The following is a 22,065-nucleotide window of genomic DNA, read 5'->3' as shown; positions in this document are numbered from 1 at the left end:
GCATAGCTTTTTAGGGTAATAGACTACAAAAAGAACCATTCAATGCATGAAAAAAAAACTGACTAGAGTTCATTAACTCCTGTTTTTCAAAACATGAACCAGCTTGGGTTCTGTAGCAGATGCTGTGTTGCAGCATATTTAATCATTATTATAAAGTATTTAGCTTATGGACAAGCAGCTAACTGCAGGGCTAGAAATATTAAGTTAGAAACATTATAATAACAGATATTAATATTAACAAAACCTAACCAATTTAGACTAATTAAGTCGTGTTTATAGGTATGAACGTATAATAAGTGGTTAAGCATTAAAAAGAAACTTTTGACTATTCTGAGAAGTTACATTTTTATGCAAAAGAATAGTGCAAAAACCAAAAAGTTCGTGACAGAGGTCAGTGGAGAATGGCCAACTACTTTAAACTAGCAGGATTATGTGATCTTCATCTGTCCCTACCTTCATTTGTCCCTACCTTCAAGTGGCTGGTGAGTGTATAGCTCTATATATTTATATAATAAATACGTGTAAACAAGTGGCTTAAGATGACATTTTAAAGACAATTCGGGTTGATGCCGAAAATAATCACAGAATACAAATAGTCCAAGTTTGAGGCAAAGTAAGGGTCAGCAGAGAAAAAAAATGATCTAGAGATCAAAATCAGCACACTGGGATCAGAGGGCAAAGCACAGTCATATATAAGATCATTGTTCAAAAACATCCCTCAGCCATAACATTAAAACTACCGGTAGCTAGGTCTCTATGGTGCTGCCAAAACAGCTTTAAGACCTCTAAAGGTGTGCTGTGGTATCTGACACCAACATGTTAGCAGCAGATTCTTGTCCTGTAATTTGTGAGCTGGGACCTCTTTGGAAGAGACTTGTTTGTCTAATGCATCTCACAGGCTCTTGATTAGACTGAGATCTGGGGAACTTGAAGGCCAAGATAACGCCTTAACCTTTTTGTCATGGTTGGGTGCATTTTGCTGCTGAAAGAAGCCACTGCCACTATGGAATATCTTTCCATGAAGGGTTTTACTTGGTTTGCAACAATGTTTTGGTAGGTGCTACAGTACATGTTAAAATAACATCCACATGTACCAGCTCTGATTGTCTTCCATGTAATGAAGATTTTGGACCTCCACTGAGATGAGGCCGACTCTGTGAGAATCCTGAGGCATCTAGAGATCTACCAGCCCCAGTTAGACTCTGCTATACTAAAGAGGAGATGCCAACTCCATGTGGCCTTTTGCATCATTACAACATTTGTCAGGCTGTATATTTATAATCACACCCATATGAGGATGAGGTTCCCCTTTGAGTCTGGTTCCTATCAAGGTTTCTTCCTTTACCATCTAAGGGAGTTTTTCCTTGCCACTGCTGCCTGAGTCACCTCAGACTTGCTCATTGGGGATAAATACATACACATTTAAATATATCTAATATTAATCATGAATTTTGTATTGTATTAATCTTTATATTATTCTTTATAATAACCTTTTGTTCTATGTTTTGTTTTGTAAAGCTGCTTTGAGACAATAACAATTGTAAAAAGCGCAATACAAATAAACTTGATTTGAATTGAATTGCATGAATGCCCACAACATTACAATTAGGCACTTGTCGAAGTCACTTAGATACTTATGCTTGCCTATTTTTCCTGCTTCCAACACATCACCTTCATGACCTGACTGTTCACTCACTACAAAATACATCCCACTCCGTGATGCACATCGTGAAGAGATAATCAATGTTCTTCACTTTACCTGTCTGTGGTTTTAATGTTATGGCTGATGGCTGGTAGGCGGTATATGTTGGTTACCCAGGAAATGAATTGTCTAACCAAGGAAGTCATTAAATATAGGACACCCTATGATACTCTGGATGAAGACTGCTCAGGCTAGATGTAAAGATACACATATACATGATTACAACCTTATGGCATTTTAATTGTGTTATCTCGGTGTTAAAACCTTTTTGAACCTTTGCAAGCAAATTTTTAAACCAGCCTCATTTTGATAACCATGTTGCCACTTTCCGCAGGACCTCAGGAAAACATTCACTGATATTTTACATGATGAAAGAGCAGAGTATGAACACTGCCTTAATTAGAGGTTTTGATAGAGTCAATGATTTAGTGTTTTAATTAATGCTTGATGCAGTGTTAACATATGAGCATTGTTTAGATCCTCTGCGATAAGTGGGAAAATTAGTCTCATGGTAGATCATGATCATGCTCAGGGGGATAGGGGTCTATACTACACATTAGTGTTAATTTCGTCAGACGAGACGAGACGAAATATGTTCGTCAACAAGCTTTTTTTTCATGACTAAGACGAGACGATGACAAGACTACACCACTGTCCAAAAACGCTGACTAAGACTAAATTAACATGCATTATTGTTGACGAAAAAAGACGAGACGAAAATGTTTTGTATAAAATAAAAACTAAGATAAAATCTCTCTTCATTTTCGTCTACAATTGTCTCGGCTTTTTCATCAGCTGTTACGTCTTTAAAATATTCAGCACGAGTTCACGGCTTCGCTGTTGCTCAAGTTACAGGTCCACGAAGCGGATCCTGCTTATTATATTGTTACCTACCAAATAAATCGATAATTTGACTCAAAATGATGATTTAAAAAGGAGTTTATTGATTTAAAAACAATTGTATTGTTTCCGCTAAAGAAAATAGTGCGCTCCGTCTCTACCGTTAGAATCCTGTGTGTTCGAGTGTATGCACTGTTTAAACGAGTGTTCTCAACTTCTCACTGATACTTTTGTGATTCGCGGAGTTTTGACAAGTTTTATAGCCTTGATATTGTTTCTTATTCAAAAGTGGTGACAGAAAAAACTCAGCACCCCCAACCTGAAACCTCTTCCCACGCCTCTGTCACAATCACATCATAATCAACATGAATAATTAGGCTTAAAAGCAAATGTATATGTAAGGGAATCAAGTTTAACAATTACATGTAATATTGCTCCAAATATCATCAATAATGGTGTGTGCAATACCATGTATAACTTGCATAAAGTCGGTAATTTATATATATATATACACACACACAGTTTTTTTTGATCTTAGGCTTTTCATTAAGTTATTTATTTCCACTATAACACTTCTGTTCCTGATATTATTGCATTTAATGAGGCCTCGTTGTATTTATTCTTACAATAGATTCCAGATGTGGTCATGCTACAATTTTAGTCTACAAAACTAGACTAAAATTAAAAGACTTCTAGTCGACTAAAACTTGACTAAGATACATTGAGTTTTCTTTTGACTAAAACTAGACTAAAATGACGAGACTTTTAGTCGACTAAAACTAAGACTAACAAAAAAGATATGTGAACGACTAAATATGACTAAAACTAACAAGGACATTTGGCACAAGACTAAGACTAAGACTAAATTAAAAATAGGTGACGAAATTAACACTACTACACATGCAAGAAACAACATTTTGTCCATATTATATAACCTTGTAATAATCAGCTTACAAACTTTTTTTTATCTGAATCACCTTTATACGACTTACAGTTGGAGCTCTTGTCGTAGTGTAAGACCTGAAATATCAGTTGTGTATATTTCAGGTTGTGTACAGAGTTCTTTGGTTCTTTTTTATCAAAGGCTGACACAAACAACAAATACACAACCCAGTATGGGATTTAAAAGAAAGCAACAAAACAAAACAACAAAAAAAAAAGCACTGTAGTCTCTACCTCAGTTGTAGGTGCATTATTTAAAGCGGTTGGTCATAGAGAGCACTGAAGTGCAGCGCTAACATCATTAATAAATAAAAGTAGTCTTCAGTATTCCTCCAAAAATGTGTAATACTGTAATACTACACTGTTAATTGGGCATTAATTCCTCAGTATCATGCTGTGTTTTAATCAATACATGCTTACACATCTCATGATACGGCATTGTGGAAGTCCTGTGAAGGCTTATTACTAATGGGTATTTAAAACCGCAGGCTGCTTCTGAGTATGTAAGTAAAACCTGACTCTTATTGCACTGTTTTTCATTTCCTAACAGAGACATCATTTTCCATGATCGACAGGAAGAAATAATAACCCCCTGCACGCCAATCTACAAAACTTTCTACAAAACCTTTTCACCGTTCTTCTGCTTTCAAGTAGAGTTCAGGTGTCTTTTGAATTTGATTATTATTATTATTTGCTTTACTCATTGCCATTTGATAGCACTAGCGCTAAAACCCTTAGACTTTATTTTTCCAAATCTAGTCCTCTTTTCTGCATGACTAAAGCAGCACACCAAATTAGTTTTTTTTTTTTTTTTTTAACCACAGACAGACAAAATGGTAGCTATGGCAATAACTCAGAAGAAAATGTAATTGGCCAAGCTTTTCTTCCTAAAGGGTAAGAGGAGAGACAAAGCTCACAGGAAATGTAAATGAGATAGGCAATGCAAAGATTTTTAACCTTGTTTAATTATGCATCCACGCATTTAAATGCAAAACGAAATGGAGGACAGCAGTTCTTACAAGTTATATGCTTCAATATCTGACTATAAAGTGAATACAGGAAAGAAATAATGCATAAGTTATAACAATTTAGTGAAAAGAACATTTTTTGAGCAGAGCAGGGTTTTTTTTTAAAATATGAATGAACTTGTGCATTAAACCTATGTGTGATGAAGTTCACTAATAATGTTCAGGTGAAAAAAAGTGTCACCATTCTGACTAGTAGACTTTAGCTTTAAAAATGCAAAAACACATAGGAGTGTTGCTTAGGGGCTTTTAACAAGCAATGCTGGATGAGCTTCCCCCAGTGTTTGCACTTTTTGCAGCTGATGAGAAATCGGTGGCTCCTTCAACCTGGAACTCGATTAACTCTTTTAAGCATGTAATCAGTTAAATCTCTCAGCAGAGCTGTCCTACTTCCTCTAGCGTTACTATCTGACAGACCATGCTCATGCTTCTGATCACAGGCGAAGAGATATTAAGTGATTTGGTAATAAGTTCCTCATTACATATTCATGAGATGTGTATGAGCTCTTTACCACACAGTGATGTAGTCGTAGATTGGCTCCGTGCTGAGGACTGTGAAGTTGATGTAGATGCCATTACCAGGAGGGACCCTCACGCTCCACATGCAGTCCTGGAAGTTCGGGTACTCGGCCGGGTGGCCGGGGGAGAAGATGGTGCCGTTCATAGAAGTAATGTTTCCTCCACACAGTGCTTTATGTGAGTAAAAATAACATTTAGTTCATTGATTAACATTTAAACTAACTACCCCCCAGTCTAACACATGAGAGGGTTTTCAATATTTTATTTCAGATAAATCAAAATATTCTTTATCACAAGCCAGAGGAAAATTGCTTTTCCCATAAGCATCCATGACCCATTAAGAAATATCATTGAGGTAATGATAAGAATATACGCTTTAAGCATATCTCTCATTACCCCAGCCTATTGCCTTTAACAGAAAGGCAGCAAAATGCACAAATCACATTAGTTGAGTAAGAAATATGGGCACACAACTGAGGACATTCCTTTTTAGAAACACGTTTCGAAACAGAACTGGACCTTATCTGACAGAGATAAAGAGAAAAGAGGGCCACAGGGATGCAGAATAGTGTTTTAAGCATTTTTACACATATTATATACAATGATGTCATACTAAATGCCTTGGCATGCAATCTTTTTATTCATTTAACCTTGCTCTGGAATGTATTGTGTGCTGTATTGTGTGTGTGTGTGTGTGTGTGTGTGTGTGTGTGTGTGTGCGTGTGTGTGCACTTTGCAGTATAAGTGTACTGTATAGTGTATATCAGAAAATGTACTCAGTGGGTGATATTAATAATGCACCTGATACAGCAATCATTAATGCAGATCAATACCAAATAGAGATACAATTTTTATACAAAAAATTCAATAGGCACTAATGTCACTAAACCTTAGAGCAACAACACGATCACAAACTAAGTGCATGTTGGGTAGCCTGCCATAAATAAGTCAAAACAAGCAGCCTAACAAGCATAAAGAAAAAAAAAAGAGCATGTGAGAAAGAGAGAGAGATAGAGAGAGAGAGAGAGAGTAAGAGAGAGAGAGAGAGAGAGAGTAAGAGAGAGAGAGAGAGCAAGGGTGTGATAGCAGAGGGAAAACTCTTAGTCCACAATGTTAACTTGGACTTAACTGATTCTGTCAATAGAAATGTTCAGGAATAAAAAAGTTGTTTCTCCAATAAATAAGAAGAATACTACTGTAGAAATATAAATAATAAGCCTGAGCTTTAAAATAGTTTGATTCATAAATGACGTTTGTACTGAGGGCTTGTGTGGGATTTATTACACAGTGACAGAAGACTCTGGCTGCAAAGTGTGAGGAGATAAAAAGTGTAGGCTAATAACTACAGAGTGATAATGCTAACTTAAACTGTGACTGTATCTACTCAAGTGAAAAGCTTTTACATCTGAGCTTTTTTGTATTTAACACTTGCAATTAAATGGTTACATTGAATAATCTTGAAAGTAGTGAATAATGCAGAACTTTTAGAGATTTACACACAGAATTAAGACATGAAGTGTCAGTATGAACTGGTCACCTTCACAGCGTGGCAAAGGAAAGTTCCAGTTGCGACTTGTGCCATGAAGGCAGGTGAGCGAGGTCTCTCCAATTAGGGAATAACCTGGCAGACACTCGAACGACACTGTCATACCAACGCTAAAGTCACTGCCAATCACAATGCCATTCCTGAAGGGATGCGGGTCAGGACAGCTCTGAAGCTGGTAAGCTGAGGACCGGAAAACAACATAATGAGTCTAAAAGGTATTCAATGCAGACATTAGTGTAAAGTACATCTGACTTCACATAGAAGGCAAGCAAATGTACAGTACAAAAGTAAGAACAGCATGATTTTAAATAAATAAAAATAAATACTATTTTAATTAATGTTTCATTATCATTCTTTCCAAAAAAACAAAACACAAGCAAACAAACAAAAAACAAACAAACAGTATGTTAGACACAAAAGTGACTTTTATAGAGAAAATACTACTACTACTACTACTAATAATAATAATAATAATAATTTCAAAATCTTTTGTGAGGGCTGGCATATAAAACTGAAGAAATTGCAACCAGTATAATCCAGTCATAAAACAACATTAATAAAGAGTTTCCAATATCTAGATCACAACAGTTCCCTTATGTCATGAGGGCCTTCATTTGCAGGCTCCTATCCCATGAAGTGTCCTAGCTCACCGAGAGCTGTATTTGCTGAGCACATAGCGTGTAGAAACTCATCTGCAAAACTGCACACATCGGCACATAAACCCATAGACTTTTCTATGGATATGTTGCATGTATGAACTATTACAGTAGTTATGCAGACTCTGATGACTACCTCAATATTGTACAGGATATTTTCTATATATTATCCTATTATTAAATGCTTTTCTGTTACTATTTTATATCTTCTATTTCTCATTTCTATACTCTGTATTAGCCTAAAGCTAATTTTTCTTGTCTTCTGCTTTTTATACTGTGAATAAAGAAAAAAGTACCTGTTGACTCTAGAAAAACCAGGCAAGCTCAAAAACGCACACCTACACAAAGACAATTCCAATGTCTTGAAATCCATATCTTGAAATCAAAAGTGAAGCAAATAAGTAACCAGTCTAAATACAGATTGATCTGAATATACTTGTTCATAGTTAAAGTGTAAATATCTAGTGTAAAGATTTAAATGAACAAGGCGTAATGTTTTGTTGATCCTAGTGATTATATTATATTGAATGATTAGAAAACTCCACACGTACAAAGAGCATGCTGTGGAAAAGGTCAGCATTATTATCAGAGGTGCTTTCATTGAGCTAATTTCACTTGTTGATTTAATCGCTTTCATTATGTTAGTGTAATTGATTGGACAAATGACACAAGATTAACAAACACCATTAAAGGTCTGGTAATGTTTTTTATGTAAAGATTTCATGTAATGCCTAGGAGTCATGTTTTGGGAGTAAAGGTGAGCTCACCCTGGTAAGTGATGTGAAATCCAGGCTTGTTCTGGGAATAATCGCTATGGAAGAAGAAACTCGTCTCGTGCGTGGTACTAAACAGAGACTCCGGCACCTGAGGCCCACTGAACCGGTCAATCACAGAACTGGCCTCTGCTGACCCGCTCCGGATCTCCAGATAGTCATGGATGGCCTCGGTGGAGAAGTTAAGAAACTGCAAATGGATTCCTAATGGAATACATTTAAAATTACAAGCTGCTCAGTAATAACACAGCAATCTCTCCCAATGAATGTTAGTTGAACAAGAACTTGCATATGCAACTTGTTTATGCAACTTGTTTATGCAACTTGTTTATGCAACTTGTGCAACTTGCACAAGTTGCATAAAATCCGTATTTCCACGATTCGATTGGTTTGTCGTTTATCTTCATTATCCAGGTCAATGCTATGATGGATCTTGAACCCATCCTCTTGAATAACCTAAGCTCAGGATCTAACTGGAGACTCAGGATCTAACTGGAGGTATAAGCATTCAGTATTCAGTATAAGTATTCAGCTGCACCATCATGCCGCCCATATAATTAATTCCTCTTCTATAGTTCAGCCTTCCTCTGCTGTAGTTTAAGGGCTAACTCAGATAGTGGTTTATCTAATATAACAGTTAAGCTTATGTTTGCTAGCTTGCTTGAAATGTTAGCTACTTGTTAGCACAATATACTTGCTATATTTTAGCACAATATACTTGCTATATTTACTTGCTATACATAACACATGTATTTATTTAATATTCATTGATTAATATCCATTAAATCTCATATGCTAATTTGCTACAGCACTATATGTTAAAGAGCTCATATAGAATTTTGGATACAGAACATTTTCTTAGCTAAGTATTTGACTAGAAACATTAGTGTAAGGAGACCTGCAAGCCAATTCTCCTATGAATGCAGACTTCTAGCTGTAGGTGTTTTGGGGGAAAAAAAGTGTGTGTGTAGCCAGTTCTGTATTCATTTTTGTAAAGGTCATGGCGCCTTACCAAAGCCGATGGGTAAGGTGACGGTCCAGGTGCAGTCAAGGCCACTGGGGTAATTTCCAGGGTAACCAGGGCTGAGGAGCACACCGCTCATTTCAGTCAGGGATCCTCCACACTGAGCTGTGAAGAAGCCATTGCAGACTCATTTTACCAACACAACTCATCAATATCATGCTGGGTTATAATGGCAGTGGTTAATTTTTAATTTCTAGTGCCCATGTCTTGTTTAATGGTTGTCTCACTCTTGCTAGTCATAAAAGCAGCTTTTATATCCAATAGGACTCATTAAGGAAAAGTTCTTGCTCATTTCAATCAGGAAATAAATTCTGCTTTTCTCACTGTTAGAACTGTGCTTTATTTAATTCTGGAGCTGGAGCAACCCATTCTAAGGTTTATTCTGTATTATTTTGTATCCTGGCACAGTGCGTACCGTTTCCCCATCACATACAGCTACCAGACAAGTGTGACAATATGTTCAGTGAAAATGGTTTGAGTGTGAAAAAAAAGATTCTCTGGCTGAATGTCAAACAGTGTTCTGCTGTGCATGGAGTGCACTAGGTAAAGTGTATATTACTGAACGCTAGGTAGGGAGGACTTTTGCTAATGACAGCAGATTGTATAAAAACTCAGAAGTATATTAGTATTGTATGGCTGCCTTTTCAATTGTACAAAGAAGAATAACTTTATTTGCCAGATGTGGCTACTGGGCAAGAAGGACATCCAAATTCAGCATGACTTCCAAATCAACAGTATGATATAATTAATGACGGAAATAAACAGAAACGCAGGACAATGCAGATTTATTTCCAGAACAGAATTGTTACGCACTGACTGGTGGAAAATAATAAGACTGATGCCTAATTGTTGCTGATTCACAAAGAACAGGACAAATACTTCTATTATTAGCTAACAGCACTTCAGAGAGGCCTACTGATCCTCAAAGAGAACAACACATTTATCACAGTGATATATCAGTTGCCTGTTGTTTTGACAAAACCCTGCTTTTTGTCACACCTTTCTTATTCCTAATGTTAAACAGGAGAAAACCTGCAGCAAAATTGGTTGCACAAAGTAAGGAAAAGCACAACCCGATTGAATTTTGATCCCAATTACTTACTTTCTTTCCTTTTTTTTAAAAAAAAAAAAGCACCTGAGAGAACCGACTATCGGCATGGTCTGGTTTGTGACAGTGAAGGATTTATCCAATAGGAAAGCAGTGAAATGTTTAAAGAATGATTAAATGGCATTTCCGACTGAAAGAAAGGGTGCATTGGAGCTTAAAAGTTCCAGCTGATAAGGCTAACTGTGGCAAAACATGAGTTAGTGGAAAGTGTGTGTAGATCTCAGTAATGAAAGAATGCCTTCAAAGGAGGAGAAGCAACAGAGAATTAGGGAGGAAAAAGGACAAAGCGCACTGAAACATTACTGAGAAAAAGAAAAGATGTCTTTGATCAGGAACAAACCAAAGCACATCGAAACCTGTTACTGCAAAACAGAAAAGATAAACAAAGTCTGGCTCGTTCAGTGTCGAAGCTTTCCAAGACATAAACTTGACCTTGAGCAGAGCATGAACTGCTGTGGATCTCATGGTGTCCAGGTGGAAAGGTCTAGCAACTAAGGACAGTTCAATGAGGAAGTGGTCTGAGAGTGAATACTCAGGTACAAACTGGATTTTGTTGGATTTGTGGAGAAAAATGTTTCAGGACTCACTGGGCAATGCATGTCTTATCTCCTTTGTACCCTTTTCTGGCCACAAGTACAGTATGAATCTTCACACTTCTGTGTATTTGCACGTTTCTGAGCTTTTGAACACTGCAACACCATGTGATTTAGCTCAATTTTGCTCAACAGTGACAGAACCTTCTCTTTAAGTAATTAAAGCATTTTGTTTGAAGCGGTTATCAGTGGACGAACAAGATTGGCTTAGATGTTTACTTATAAGCTATGGGAACAGGTTTATGGCTAGTCATGTGTCAGTCAAAATGAACTGAATTCTTTAGAAGTATCTGGTTCCTTCGAGCAAATTCTGGACGTCTGGCTTGTAAGGTAGCCCCTGATCTCACTAAAGCTTATGGTGTGACCATCAAGCTTTGTGGGGATGTTCACAGATTGACACAGGGGGAAAAAACTCCCTTGTATGCATAGTTGACTGTCTGCTTTGAGAATTTTAAATTAACGATGAAAGACATCCTCCATTTTGGTGTCTTGCTGAGAAGCAGAACACATAACGATGCCTGTGCTCGTGTGTCTTGATTTTATGTTTGTTCTGGGACCCGTATACCACACAAATCCAATAAAGGGAATGAGATCTATCTAATTATTTTTATTTAGCTCTTTGGATTAATGCGCCGGTCTATCACATTGCGAATCAGTGAGTAAAGCTCTCACGACACCAGCGCAGCTTCCCTGCACATTGAAACTGCTGCAGCTGTCACTGATCATTTATTCAGCCTTGGTTCTCACTTCATAAATGTTTACTCTAATCTCTCTAAAAACAAAAAATAAACTCTTTTTCGCTCACCATCTGCTTATCAAATGGCCATTTCCATTTCTATTTGTTCTAATTAATTTTGATATGTCTAATTTTATTGCCTGGAAAACCAAGATTGGACTATAGGTTCCACTAACAGATGAGATTGTCTGCTGAAAATCACCACCATTTTATGAGCTTCTGGTCTTGAAAAACGGTTTCCCCCGTTTTTCCTGAAAACTTGTTAACGCCCCGAAGTACGTGATAATTAATCTGAACGCTATTCATTGTTTTTGAGATTTAGCTTCTCTGGCTTCCACTTGAATTTAAAACCCTGCACTGAGAGAAGATGATGAGAGGATAACCTCTCACATGGAACTCTCGGGCAATTTAACACATCCGTGTGTAATATTACCTTCATTATTTATATCAACGAAACGCATTCTCTATAACCCAGCCCGCCGTTTAAAAATAAATGTGTTTTATTTTGTGTTATTACGTTTATTCATATTCACTTGAGCTCAGGGATGTGTTGCGCCTTATCTGAGCTGAACAGAAAGCACTTGGAAATTAGTGTTAAAAAAGTCATATTGTGGGTTTTGGGTGCGCTTTCATTTAAGATGTGTGTAAGCAGCTGGACGGTTAATTATTCAACCTTCCATTTCATGATTTTCGGGCTTGGCTAGGGGTAAAAACAGAAGGAAGCAGGAATGCTTTCAGCTTGAGCTTCTTTTAGGAGGGCTTGAGAAATTTACAGAAATAACCAATATATTAGGGATGCAGTTTGTTGAGCAATTTAAAATAAGATTTCAGAAATAACAGAGGGAATAAAAGATAACGGTTACAGTAAACTCTTTTGGTCACAGCTCGTTTCCTGTAGCACATAATGTTTTGTACTGTAGTTCTTTGTTTACTTAAAGATTCAGTAGGGTGGATTTCTGAGTGTCCTTGCCAATAGTGAAAAAGCTTTTTTATTGTAATTTTATTCGATTTAATTAAGTGAAGAGTAGAATATTTCCTAAAAATGATTTACAGGAAGTTTTTTTGTTAGTATGTGCTTTGACTTAATGTTAACGCGCAGTCCTGAATTTCGTGTAACCTGATGATCCATGCTAAATCCGTTGGAGTATCGCCTGAACGTGTGCCTCAATAAAAGGCACAAGACTGACCTTTGGAACAAACGAGTTAACATGGTCAATATCAATAATAGTAAAGTAAATATAGTATAGAATCTTGAACATTGAAAATATTACACATTTCCTCTATGTTTTCACATTACTTTTTTCTAGTTGTAAATAAAAAACCCTGATAAACAAACCAAATTTTTGACCCAAATGTATACTGTATTCAATACACTGTATTTTCATACCAAGGCAGAGAGGCACAGGATAATTCCATCTCCTCACCGGTCCTGGCATACATGTGATGTGAGCATTGCCCTGGATAAAAAGAAAAAACAGAAGATACTATAAATTCAACTGTGTACATCTTTGTACATATATATATCCTAATGAATATTTTGTACAAGTTGGAATTATGACAGTAGGTTTAGAAAAAGGTGTTTTCTCACCTGTAAAGAATATCCCTGTTCACACTGAAACATTACTACATCTCCCACCATGTAGCGATCTCCCACTTTGATGCCGTAGGTAGGAGTCTGAGGCTCGGGACAGGAATCAAGACCAATTGCTATGGACACAAAGCTGAAGTTAAATTCACAAATTGCTGCATAATAAAAAAAAAAAAAAAAAAGCATAATTTTAATGTGTACAGCAGGTCCAAGTGATTGAATTGAGTAATATAAACAAATTTTGGATTTGTGCACTCAACATGACTTGAGATCGCATTTTCAAGGACCTGAATGTGAATTAAACATATGATGCTGATGTTTTGCAACAGACACATTATCTCTGTGCTATTCTACAATGCATGTTTAAAGTGCCTAAATTTAATCCTGTAGTTATAGTGTAGTTCCCATCAGTGTTAACCTCCTCTTGAGACTACACAATGTACACACAATACTCCTACATCATTCAATATAAGTATTATAAACATGAAATTCATTTTAGTATAAGCAATGAAATCATGTTTTGTTTAGAAACGTAATATTTGCAAATGGAAAAAATCGTAGAGACAAGTCCAAATTTTAAACAAGGGTAAATATTAAACCTACAAACTGAAGCATTAATTTAAATGTATCTGATCTTTTTTTTTTATAGTAATCAAGAGCAGTGATTCCTCATTGTTTTACACTCAATGCGGATTAGCTGCAAGTCTGTTAATGAAGAAGAAGCAGCCTTTATTTATCACATGTACCGTATAACACAGTGAAGTTTGTTTCTTTGCATATCCCTGATTGTAAGGAAGCTCGGATCAGAGCACAGATTCAGACATAATACAAAAAGCCTGGAGCACTGAGGATTAAAGGTGTTGCTTAAGAGCCCAACAGTAGCAGCTTGGCAGTGCTGAGGCTTGAAGACCAACCTTCTGATCTGTAACCTTGAACAGCAACTGTTGAGCCACTACAGCCCAGTGAAATCACTTTTTGTTAAGAATTTTTTTAATATAAACTTCATGGAATAATTTGATCATCATGACTTAATCGTAGAAATGCACATTTCCTATTTTTCGGATTATGGCAACAAAAACAGAATGTTACATAATTATACTGTAGTTAGAGAAAGTTTAGAATTAGGTTTTAAATTCTAGAGTAAAATACTTTTTGAGTTGAACTGAATAAATGCTGCTGCTTAATTTCATGGATGAAACAGTAGTCAGGTTGTGTAGAGCAGGTGCAGTTCTCCCAGGACTCACACACAGATTATGTGGCTATTTCCAGAGTAAATTGTAAGTGACTTGGCTTTCAATGTCCTATTTCCATACATTTTATTTCATGCCAAACAAGCCTACCGGGTCTAAGCCTTGTCACTAGTTGTTATTTTTACCATAAACGCATCTTAAATGCTCTACTAATAAAAATCCCCCAGAGAACAGATGCCTCTGTCATTCCACATAAATCACTGGAAGACGAAAGAAGATTGCAAGGTTTTGACAAAAGGAAGGGAAGGACTTAAAAAAGTTTGCATGCTTAATTCCCTCAGTAGTACTTTGGTATTAAACACTTTTCCCACTAATGCATCATGGCTAATTTATGGTGAAAGGAGAGAGTAATTTTTTTCCCTGCATGCCACAGGTGTTGAACTGCAGTCTATCCTGCACTGCAGTGTTGATTTTTAATAAGAGATGAGTGGATGGATCACAGTGGTGGGTATGAAGCTGCCCTCTGGTTGTACCTGTGTATTCCAGATGGAAGCCTGCTGCTGAAACACTGATGTCAGATACAAAGTTCAGGTAAAGGTTGTTGGAAGTGCTGTTCAGCAGCTGAGGAATAGTTGTCCCTGGAAACAAATGCAGCAACATGTTTTACTCTCTGTAATAAGGCTTTTGCAACATATTAAAAATTAACAAGCTTGTCTCACTAATTAATGGCACCGAAATCTTTCACGCTAACCTTAATTTTCAGAAAACCGATGGAAATCACTTTGCTTGTTTAAGTAAGTAAGTAAGTAAGTAAGTAAGTAAATAAATTATAATAATAATAATAATAATAATAATAATAATAATAATATTTAAAATAATAATAATAAAGTTTTCCTAATGGGGTCCAGCCTTAAATAAAAATGTTCCTTATTTGTTTATGGTTTTGAAGAAATTCATCAGCAATGAAAGCAAAAATAATTACAACAAAAACACTGAAGAAATGACATTCTGATAATAATAAAAAAAAATTTTTTAAGTCATCAGCTGAAACTGGCAGATATAAGTGAATTGGACAAACCTGACTAATTATTACTGTTCGAGAAAATGGAATAAAATTGTGGTGATAAGTCCAAATTTTAAAGTCAAATAAATCTTAAAAACTGAAACATTAATTTAGATGATTCTTTTTTAAAGTAATCAAGAGCTGCATGGTTGTGGGAAAGCAGTGTCTAAATGATTCCTCATTGTTTTACACTCACTGTGGATTAGCTGCAAGTCTGTTAATAAAGAAGAAGCAGCCTTTATTTATCACATATACAGTAAAACACAGTGAAGTTTGTTTCTTTGCATGTCCCTGATTGTTAGAAAGCAGAGGTCAGAGCACAGATTCAGACATAATGCACCAACCATGGAGCAAGGACGAGTAAAGGCCTTGCAAAAGGTCCAACAGTAGCAGCTTGGCAGTGCTGAGGCTTGAACCCTAACCTTCTGATCAGTAACCCAGACTTTGTGATCAGTAACATGTAACCATGCAGTGGATAAGATTTATAGGTGTATTACTATGAGAAACATTTCACAGAATTCACTCACTAATCCACACAAATCAAGGAACTAAAGGCAGTCAACATCATTCACAACTTTTTATATTGATATTGATTGTGCACTTCTGAATGCATCTATTACTCATTGAGGATGAGTTTCCTGTGCTATATTACCACTAGCTTGTCCACTTCACACTGGCTGGCCAAGTATTTTACCCAACATAAAGGGCACCATGGGTCAGTGCTTGTACAGGCAGCAGAAGAGTGGAGGCTAGTATTGTTCCTCAAAGTCACATAAAGGTACAAATCCCAAAAAGACCTGGCTAATCAGTGCATCCTCTCCTGTAGCACCCTTTGAGTAGCAGACATTGATATCTTAGCAGGTCTCTGGAATCAATGTGTTTGCACTAGTCACATTGTTTAAGAACAGAACACAAACGGTGCAACAGTCAGCGGTATCCGATAATAGACCCACCAGAAAAGGAAATTAATTGGCCACTCAAGCACAACACATGATGGTTGTAAAAAGTTTAGCACCTCAAAGCTTGGGCTTTAATAAGATGATGCTGGTCTGGAGGAAAGTTCCTCGGTGCTTTTGGATTTGTGATTTGTGATTTTGTGAGAACAAAAGCCATAATGAGAGGATCATGATCAATTCTTCATAGCAATTATGTGTTACTTAAACAGCAAAGATTAAAGAGCTATTTAGAGACTACAAAGAGAGAAGAATAAAAGCACTGTGTAAGTCAAGAGCTCACTAGAAAAAAAAAAGACTGCAACAGCACTGGGAACATGATGTAAACTTGTGTTGCAAAGTGCTTGTTTTAAATTTAATCAGAATAAAAACATGTTCTTACCCGAATAACTTCCCAGCCTGGGTGCATTGTTGTCAGCTCCATCATAGAAATCCAGAGAATCCCAATTGTGTTCAGTGGCAAAACTCACCACTTGGATCTGAGCAAAAGGACAAAAGTACAAGAAAGTTGTTTTTAGTCTGTGAATGCAATGCCATGATCAAGCCCTCAAAATCTCAAACAATGGATAGGATGCCTTTCCATAAGTGAACAAACACAATTCTAAAACTAAATGAAAAGATCAAGCTACATTATGTCCTCTTCATTTGCAAATTAAACATTTGCCCTATACATAATTCATTAGATGCTAATAATTCCCTTTATTGAAGTTTCACTTTTTAAACTGCTGATTGCTCTATTGACAGGGTAGAAAAAGGTTCATTTGAAGGACTCGCTTCTTCTCTCACCTGGATTCCAGCTCCCTCAGGGACTGAAACCTTCCACACACAGTTGAGATTGTTGTCATAAGGTTCAGGGTAGCCTGGGGACAGGATGGTGCCCTTACGTGCCATCAAAACCCCTCCACATGGCACTGTCAAGGCAAAGCCCCAGAGAGAACACGCATTAACATCGCAACACAGACACGGCCTGGATTAGAGCAGGGCTGGGTTTTGATGACTAATTGGATCCTTATAAAAGTGAAAAAGAAAATGTTAGTGTCTTCTCCAGGATGACGATTTACGTGATGAAAAAATCAAATGATTTAAAAAAAGACGTTCAACAGTGTGTGATGCTATTTTGGAAGCATACCAGTAGGCATAATGAATCAGAAGCATGCTCATGCCTGGGAAATGCTCAAAGGCAGTAACTGGTAAAGTAACTTGTATTTGACTTGAAGAAAGCATTCGTTTCTGCAAGGAACCCCCTACTGATTTTTTGAAATCGACATTTACATTTCAAACAGACATTAGAAATTGTTTGGAAGCCCTTGTGGGTCGAAGAATATTGTGTTCTAAACTTTCTGGCCTGATCATTTAGTTCATTCACATTGCACATTTCAGAGGATTTATTTGGAACAAATGAAAGAGTGAATTTCAGAATTCAAATGGCATTTAACAGAGTAACATATGTCTGTCTCCCAGTGGAGAACCTAGCCTAGGCAATCGTCCCTGCTTGCTGAAAGCGGAGAGTCAATCCTTCAATAATAACAGCGTGGGCTGCTATCTTACTCTGCCAGGACAAAGCTCTTTCTCCCCACTTTGATTAAGGAACTAAGCAGGTCAGGACGTACAAGATGTTAGAAACACAGACAGGCTGTGTGTGTGTGTGTGTGTGTGTGTGTGTGAGTGTGAGAGAGAGAGAGAGAGAGAGAGAGAGAGAGAGAGAGTGAATATGGAGAAATGCTCAATATATCTGTGCCAGATGGTTAAATTATTAAAGAAATTCAGTTCACAGCAATTTCTGGCTCATTAATAGTTTAGTAGTTATATACAGAATGCAGCGTGTGTGCAGGTAATCACAAGAAATTGCTGCAGCTTCCGAACTTGCAGTTGAAAACCAGCAGAAACTTACCTAAGTAAAAAAATACAAGGCCAGGAACATGGCATCCTGTAAGAACTGCAAAGCGCAGACAGCCAAGACACTGCTAGGATGTAGAAGAGCAACATTTCTTGCTAATTAATTAAAAATGAGGTTGCACTGTCGAAGTTTGCCTATTCATCCACCCACGTCCCGTTCCACACTTTTTAAACCTGACTAATTGCACCGCTGAAGGGAAACACTGTGCTGCTTTTGCATTAAGGGACTTATGTGCAGTGTCCCTGTTTTCTCCAGCTCTAAGCGCTGAGCTCCAAGCCTGCTTCAATCTTCCTTCTAGAATGGCTAATTAACCCTCTTCACCTCTGAATAAGACTGTGACAGTGCATGGTTCATTTTTAAGTGCTCCAGTTCTCTTCCTGATAACTTCTAATGAATCCTTTAAGTAAACCGTATCGGATAGAGACTGAAGAGACGATGTGACACTCACCCATGCAGGTGGGCAGGGTGTCGTTCCACTGTGCCAGGGCGTCGGGAACAGTTTCACAGCGGATAGCCATGGAGCCTTGCAAAGTGTAGCCTGGGTTGCACTCGAACATCACGGCTGAGCCCACAGAGAAGTCGTTGCCAATGCGCTTGCCGAAGCGAGGCTCGGGCACCGAGCTGCACTGGGTGGCACTGGTCCGTGGTACAGCTGTAAGGCATAACAAAATCTGCAATAAATCTCATCAAGGTGTGCTGTTGTAGGAAAATAATCAATGCTGTGCTGGCGCGATTCGAAGCAGTGTCACTTTTTCCACAAAGAAGTAAAAGTACTATTGCTCCTTTTATAACACAGCAATTTGTCAATGAATCATTTTTTTTGTTTTTCCTAATAAAACAAAACAAAGTACTTTTTAATCATTTATAGTTACATTTAATGTTGTGGAACATCAGTGAAACAACTTAGACTTTATTCTTTTTATTGCAGCTATAAACAACCTCTCCAGATTTATTAAGACCAAAAAAAAAAAACACTTTGCAGCTTAATCAGTTTGATGTGAGAAAAAAAACGCTGACAGAGGAGACTCCACCCATAAATGTTAATCAAACGTCTCCTCCCAGAAAGCATCAACAATTATACTACTTATATTAAATAATAACCCCCACCTTTTTTAAGCTCCATGGATTATTTATATTAGATGATGGATTGTCTGCCATAAGTCTTTGAGAATGAGCTGTTACTATAGAAACAATACAGTATTCGAATGAGCACATTAACATAAACCTGCGATTTGAATGATAGCCGTTATTACTGTCAGAGCCGCTGTTATAGAAATGACTCAACACCTCCTGACCAATGAGATTCAAGACTTGCGCTTGAACAGCGCTGTGCTACAATCTTCTACATTAATGAATCATTAAGACAAGACAGATGACTTATATATAGTGAGAGACAGTTGCAGTATTTGAAGGGTACCTACACGGGCTTTACGCATTCATGAGCTTTGCTTAAAGATTTTAAAAAGCAATGCTAGAGGATTTATTTCAAGACTTGAGTAGATGGTAAGCTTTTGTAAGAAAAAACAATAGAAAAGAGAAATCTTGATTATTTTTGTAGGACTTCTTTAGACTGCTCTATTTAGAATAATTTTCAATGTTACAAGCCATGATGGAAGTAGTTCCTGCAATATCAGATTGAATATTACTATGTATTTTTATTTCCATTGTATTTATTTTTCGTTATTTTCACCTTTCTCTCTTAAAAAAGAACTATAAGAATGTTCATTCTTGCTGAATTAAAATTCTCAGTTATTCTTTTTGTGTCTTTCGCTGTCTTCTAGGCCAGGTCACTCTTTTACAAGAGATTTAATCTCACCAGTTTTCATCCTGGTTAAATAAAGATTACTAACTAACTACACTAAGTTACAGTAATATATTATTTGTCTATACTTGCATTAACATGTCCTCTGCTAAGTATTCATCTGTACCCAGCTCTTAATGTTTTATTAAATGCATTTATCTCCATCACACTCTGGCACGAGGCTGAATACTCTAAAACTGAATGGTGTTGGTCCATTTAAATTTTCATTAAAACCTACAGACACAGTACAAATCTGACCACACGTATGAGCTACACGGACCATTTACGTAACCCATGATGACACACGAGAATATCTCCTCACTGGTGTTAACGTAAAACATTAATTAATCCAGAAAAAGATGTCAGTGATACTTGTGAATTTGTTCTGAAAGTATAAGAATCAGTATAGAAGAATACTCAAATAAAGTGTACTTCAATACTTCAAATAAAGTGTTAAAAATTTTTTTAATGAGTGTTAAAAGGTTTCATTGAAGCTGCAGATCTAAATCTGAAGTCAAAGTTTATTTCGAAAAGGCTTTTTTTATACAGAACATTCAACTCAGAAATATTTAATGACACTTACGTCAAATGACTTTCCGTTCTTACATCCAGGTTTACTAAAACACTGGAGTTTTAATGAAAATTCATGTCCTTATGCTGTGTATAAGAGCTCAGTAATCCCTAACGTACCCCATGCCATGCAGTGGAACCAACACCAGACTTTCCTTCGGCCAGCTAAAATAAATTTTTTTATCAGAATCAAACACATCTAAACTCCAAGAAAGTACCAGAAGCAGTGAGAGTGTTTAACAGTATCTGAAGTGTTAGCCACAAAACCAGCTGAGTTGCAGGTGACTGGAGAGCAATGTTTCAAAGCTTTACACAACACAGCTTAGCAGTGAAGAGAGAATTCAATCACAAGTGGGAAGATCTGCAGGACACTGCTGTATCATCCCCAGAGTAGCATTTTGGAGAGATTTAAGAGAGGAGAGAAGGCAAAAAAATTAAGAAATAATAATAATAATAATAATAATAATAATAGTAATAATAATATCTCTCAAGCAGATTTGCAGCAGGTCCCAATAGTGATGAATAACGACTTATTCTGTAAACATCAACAAGTCATAGCTGACCAAACCCTTCCGTTAAGGTCTTCTAAGATCGGCAGATTCCAGTTGTATAAACTGCATTGAATGATGTGTTGCAGCAGAAGCAGCATTTAAAACATGTAGTAAAGACTGCAATATTAAGATGTATCAACAGTTTTCCATCCAAAATAAGTTAACCTAAAAATTTGTTGGCCTAAGTTTAATTTTTTTTATATATAATTTTCAGTGGCATCTCTTATTCTGCTGCATCACAGCAATGTGCCAATGCAATTTTATTTATTAAAGAATGGCAAAAATATTTCCATTTTTTATTGATTACATTTACTGTTTTGGAAGTTAGTTTTTGTTAGCGATGGTGTTTTACCTAAAAATTCTGCTCGTCAACTCACTGAACAACTAGAAAAACATTTTTTAACAAGAAAACTGTACTTCTGAATGTTACAGCTTGACTATTGACTGTTAACACTTGAGATTTCCAAGAAGATTTCCACCTTAGAGGATTCACGATATTATATTATATATATATTATAACATTCAATCTTTTTGTTTTGTAAAATACATTTTTTTCTCCATCTAATGAGGTTCAGATTATAGGGGTATTCTAGCATGTAAGCTCATGTGAAGTCACTTCTTTGGAAACAATATCAACACACATACTGTATAAAACACTTTTTATTTTTTATAAAAAAAAAAATTATTGACATATATAATATATAAAAATAATTATATATTTGAACTAAATTTAGACCAAAGTGTTAGATCTTCAAAAAAACTAAACAAGTGTACACAGTTTTTTCCTGCATATACATCCACTGAACACTTAACACCCCCTAAAACGCACAAGAATTTGAATTATAAAACACATTTAATCAGCACAATGGCAGTATATGAAATGTAATTTAATTAGGGTAAGTCCCTATAGATTAAAACGGCTCATAATAACCTTGAATGACAGCTGAAAATTAAAATGGCCTGCTATGACAGATTGATTAAAGAGTAT

General features: G+C 36.5%; 1 protein-coding gene across 3 annotated transcripts in view; it reads right to left on the bottom strand.

The window, feature by feature from the left end:
- csmd3b (CUB and Sushi multiple domains 3b) overlaps window positions 1–22,065 on the bottom strand; it is a 406,848-nt gene that overhangs the window by 66,434 nt on the left and 318,349 nt on the right. For all 3 annotated transcript variants that reach the window (XM_060897477.1, XM_060897478.1, XM_060897479.1), the window contains 10 exons: window positions 18,604–18,807; window positions 17,045–17,169; window positions 16,641–16,737; window positions 14,776–14,880; window positions 13,053–13,171; window positions 12,852–12,921; window positions 9,016–9,132; window positions 7,998–8,207; window positions 6,566–6,754; window positions 5,022–5,199 (listed from right to left, as the gene is read on the bottom strand). In XM_060897477.1, the coding sequence (XP_060753460.1) occupies window positions 5,022–5,199; window positions 6,566–6,754; window positions 7,998–8,207; window positions 9,016–9,132; window positions 12,852–12,921; window positions 13,053–13,171; window positions 14,776–14,880; window positions 16,641–16,737; window positions 17,045–17,169; window positions 18,604–18,807 (1,414 nt within the window). The remainder of the gene's footprint in view (window positions 1–5,021; window positions 5,200–6,565; window positions 6,755–7,997; window positions 8,208–9,015; window positions 9,133–12,851; window positions 12,922–13,052; window positions 13,172–14,775; window positions 14,881–16,640; window positions 16,738–17,044; window positions 17,170–18,603; window positions 18,808–22,065) is intronic.

The sequence above is a fragment of the Tachysurus vachellii genome, chromosome 21 (genome assembly GCF_030014155.1).
Source record: "Tachysurus vachellii isolate PV-2020 chromosome 21, HZAU_Pvac_v1, whole genome shotgun sequence".
NCBI lineage: Eukaryota > Metazoa > Chordata > Actinopteri > Siluriformes > Bagridae > Tachysurus > Tachysurus vachellii.
The sequence above is the reverse complement of the archived record's forward strand: the minus strand, read 5'-3'. Positions and strand labels throughout refer to the sequence as shown.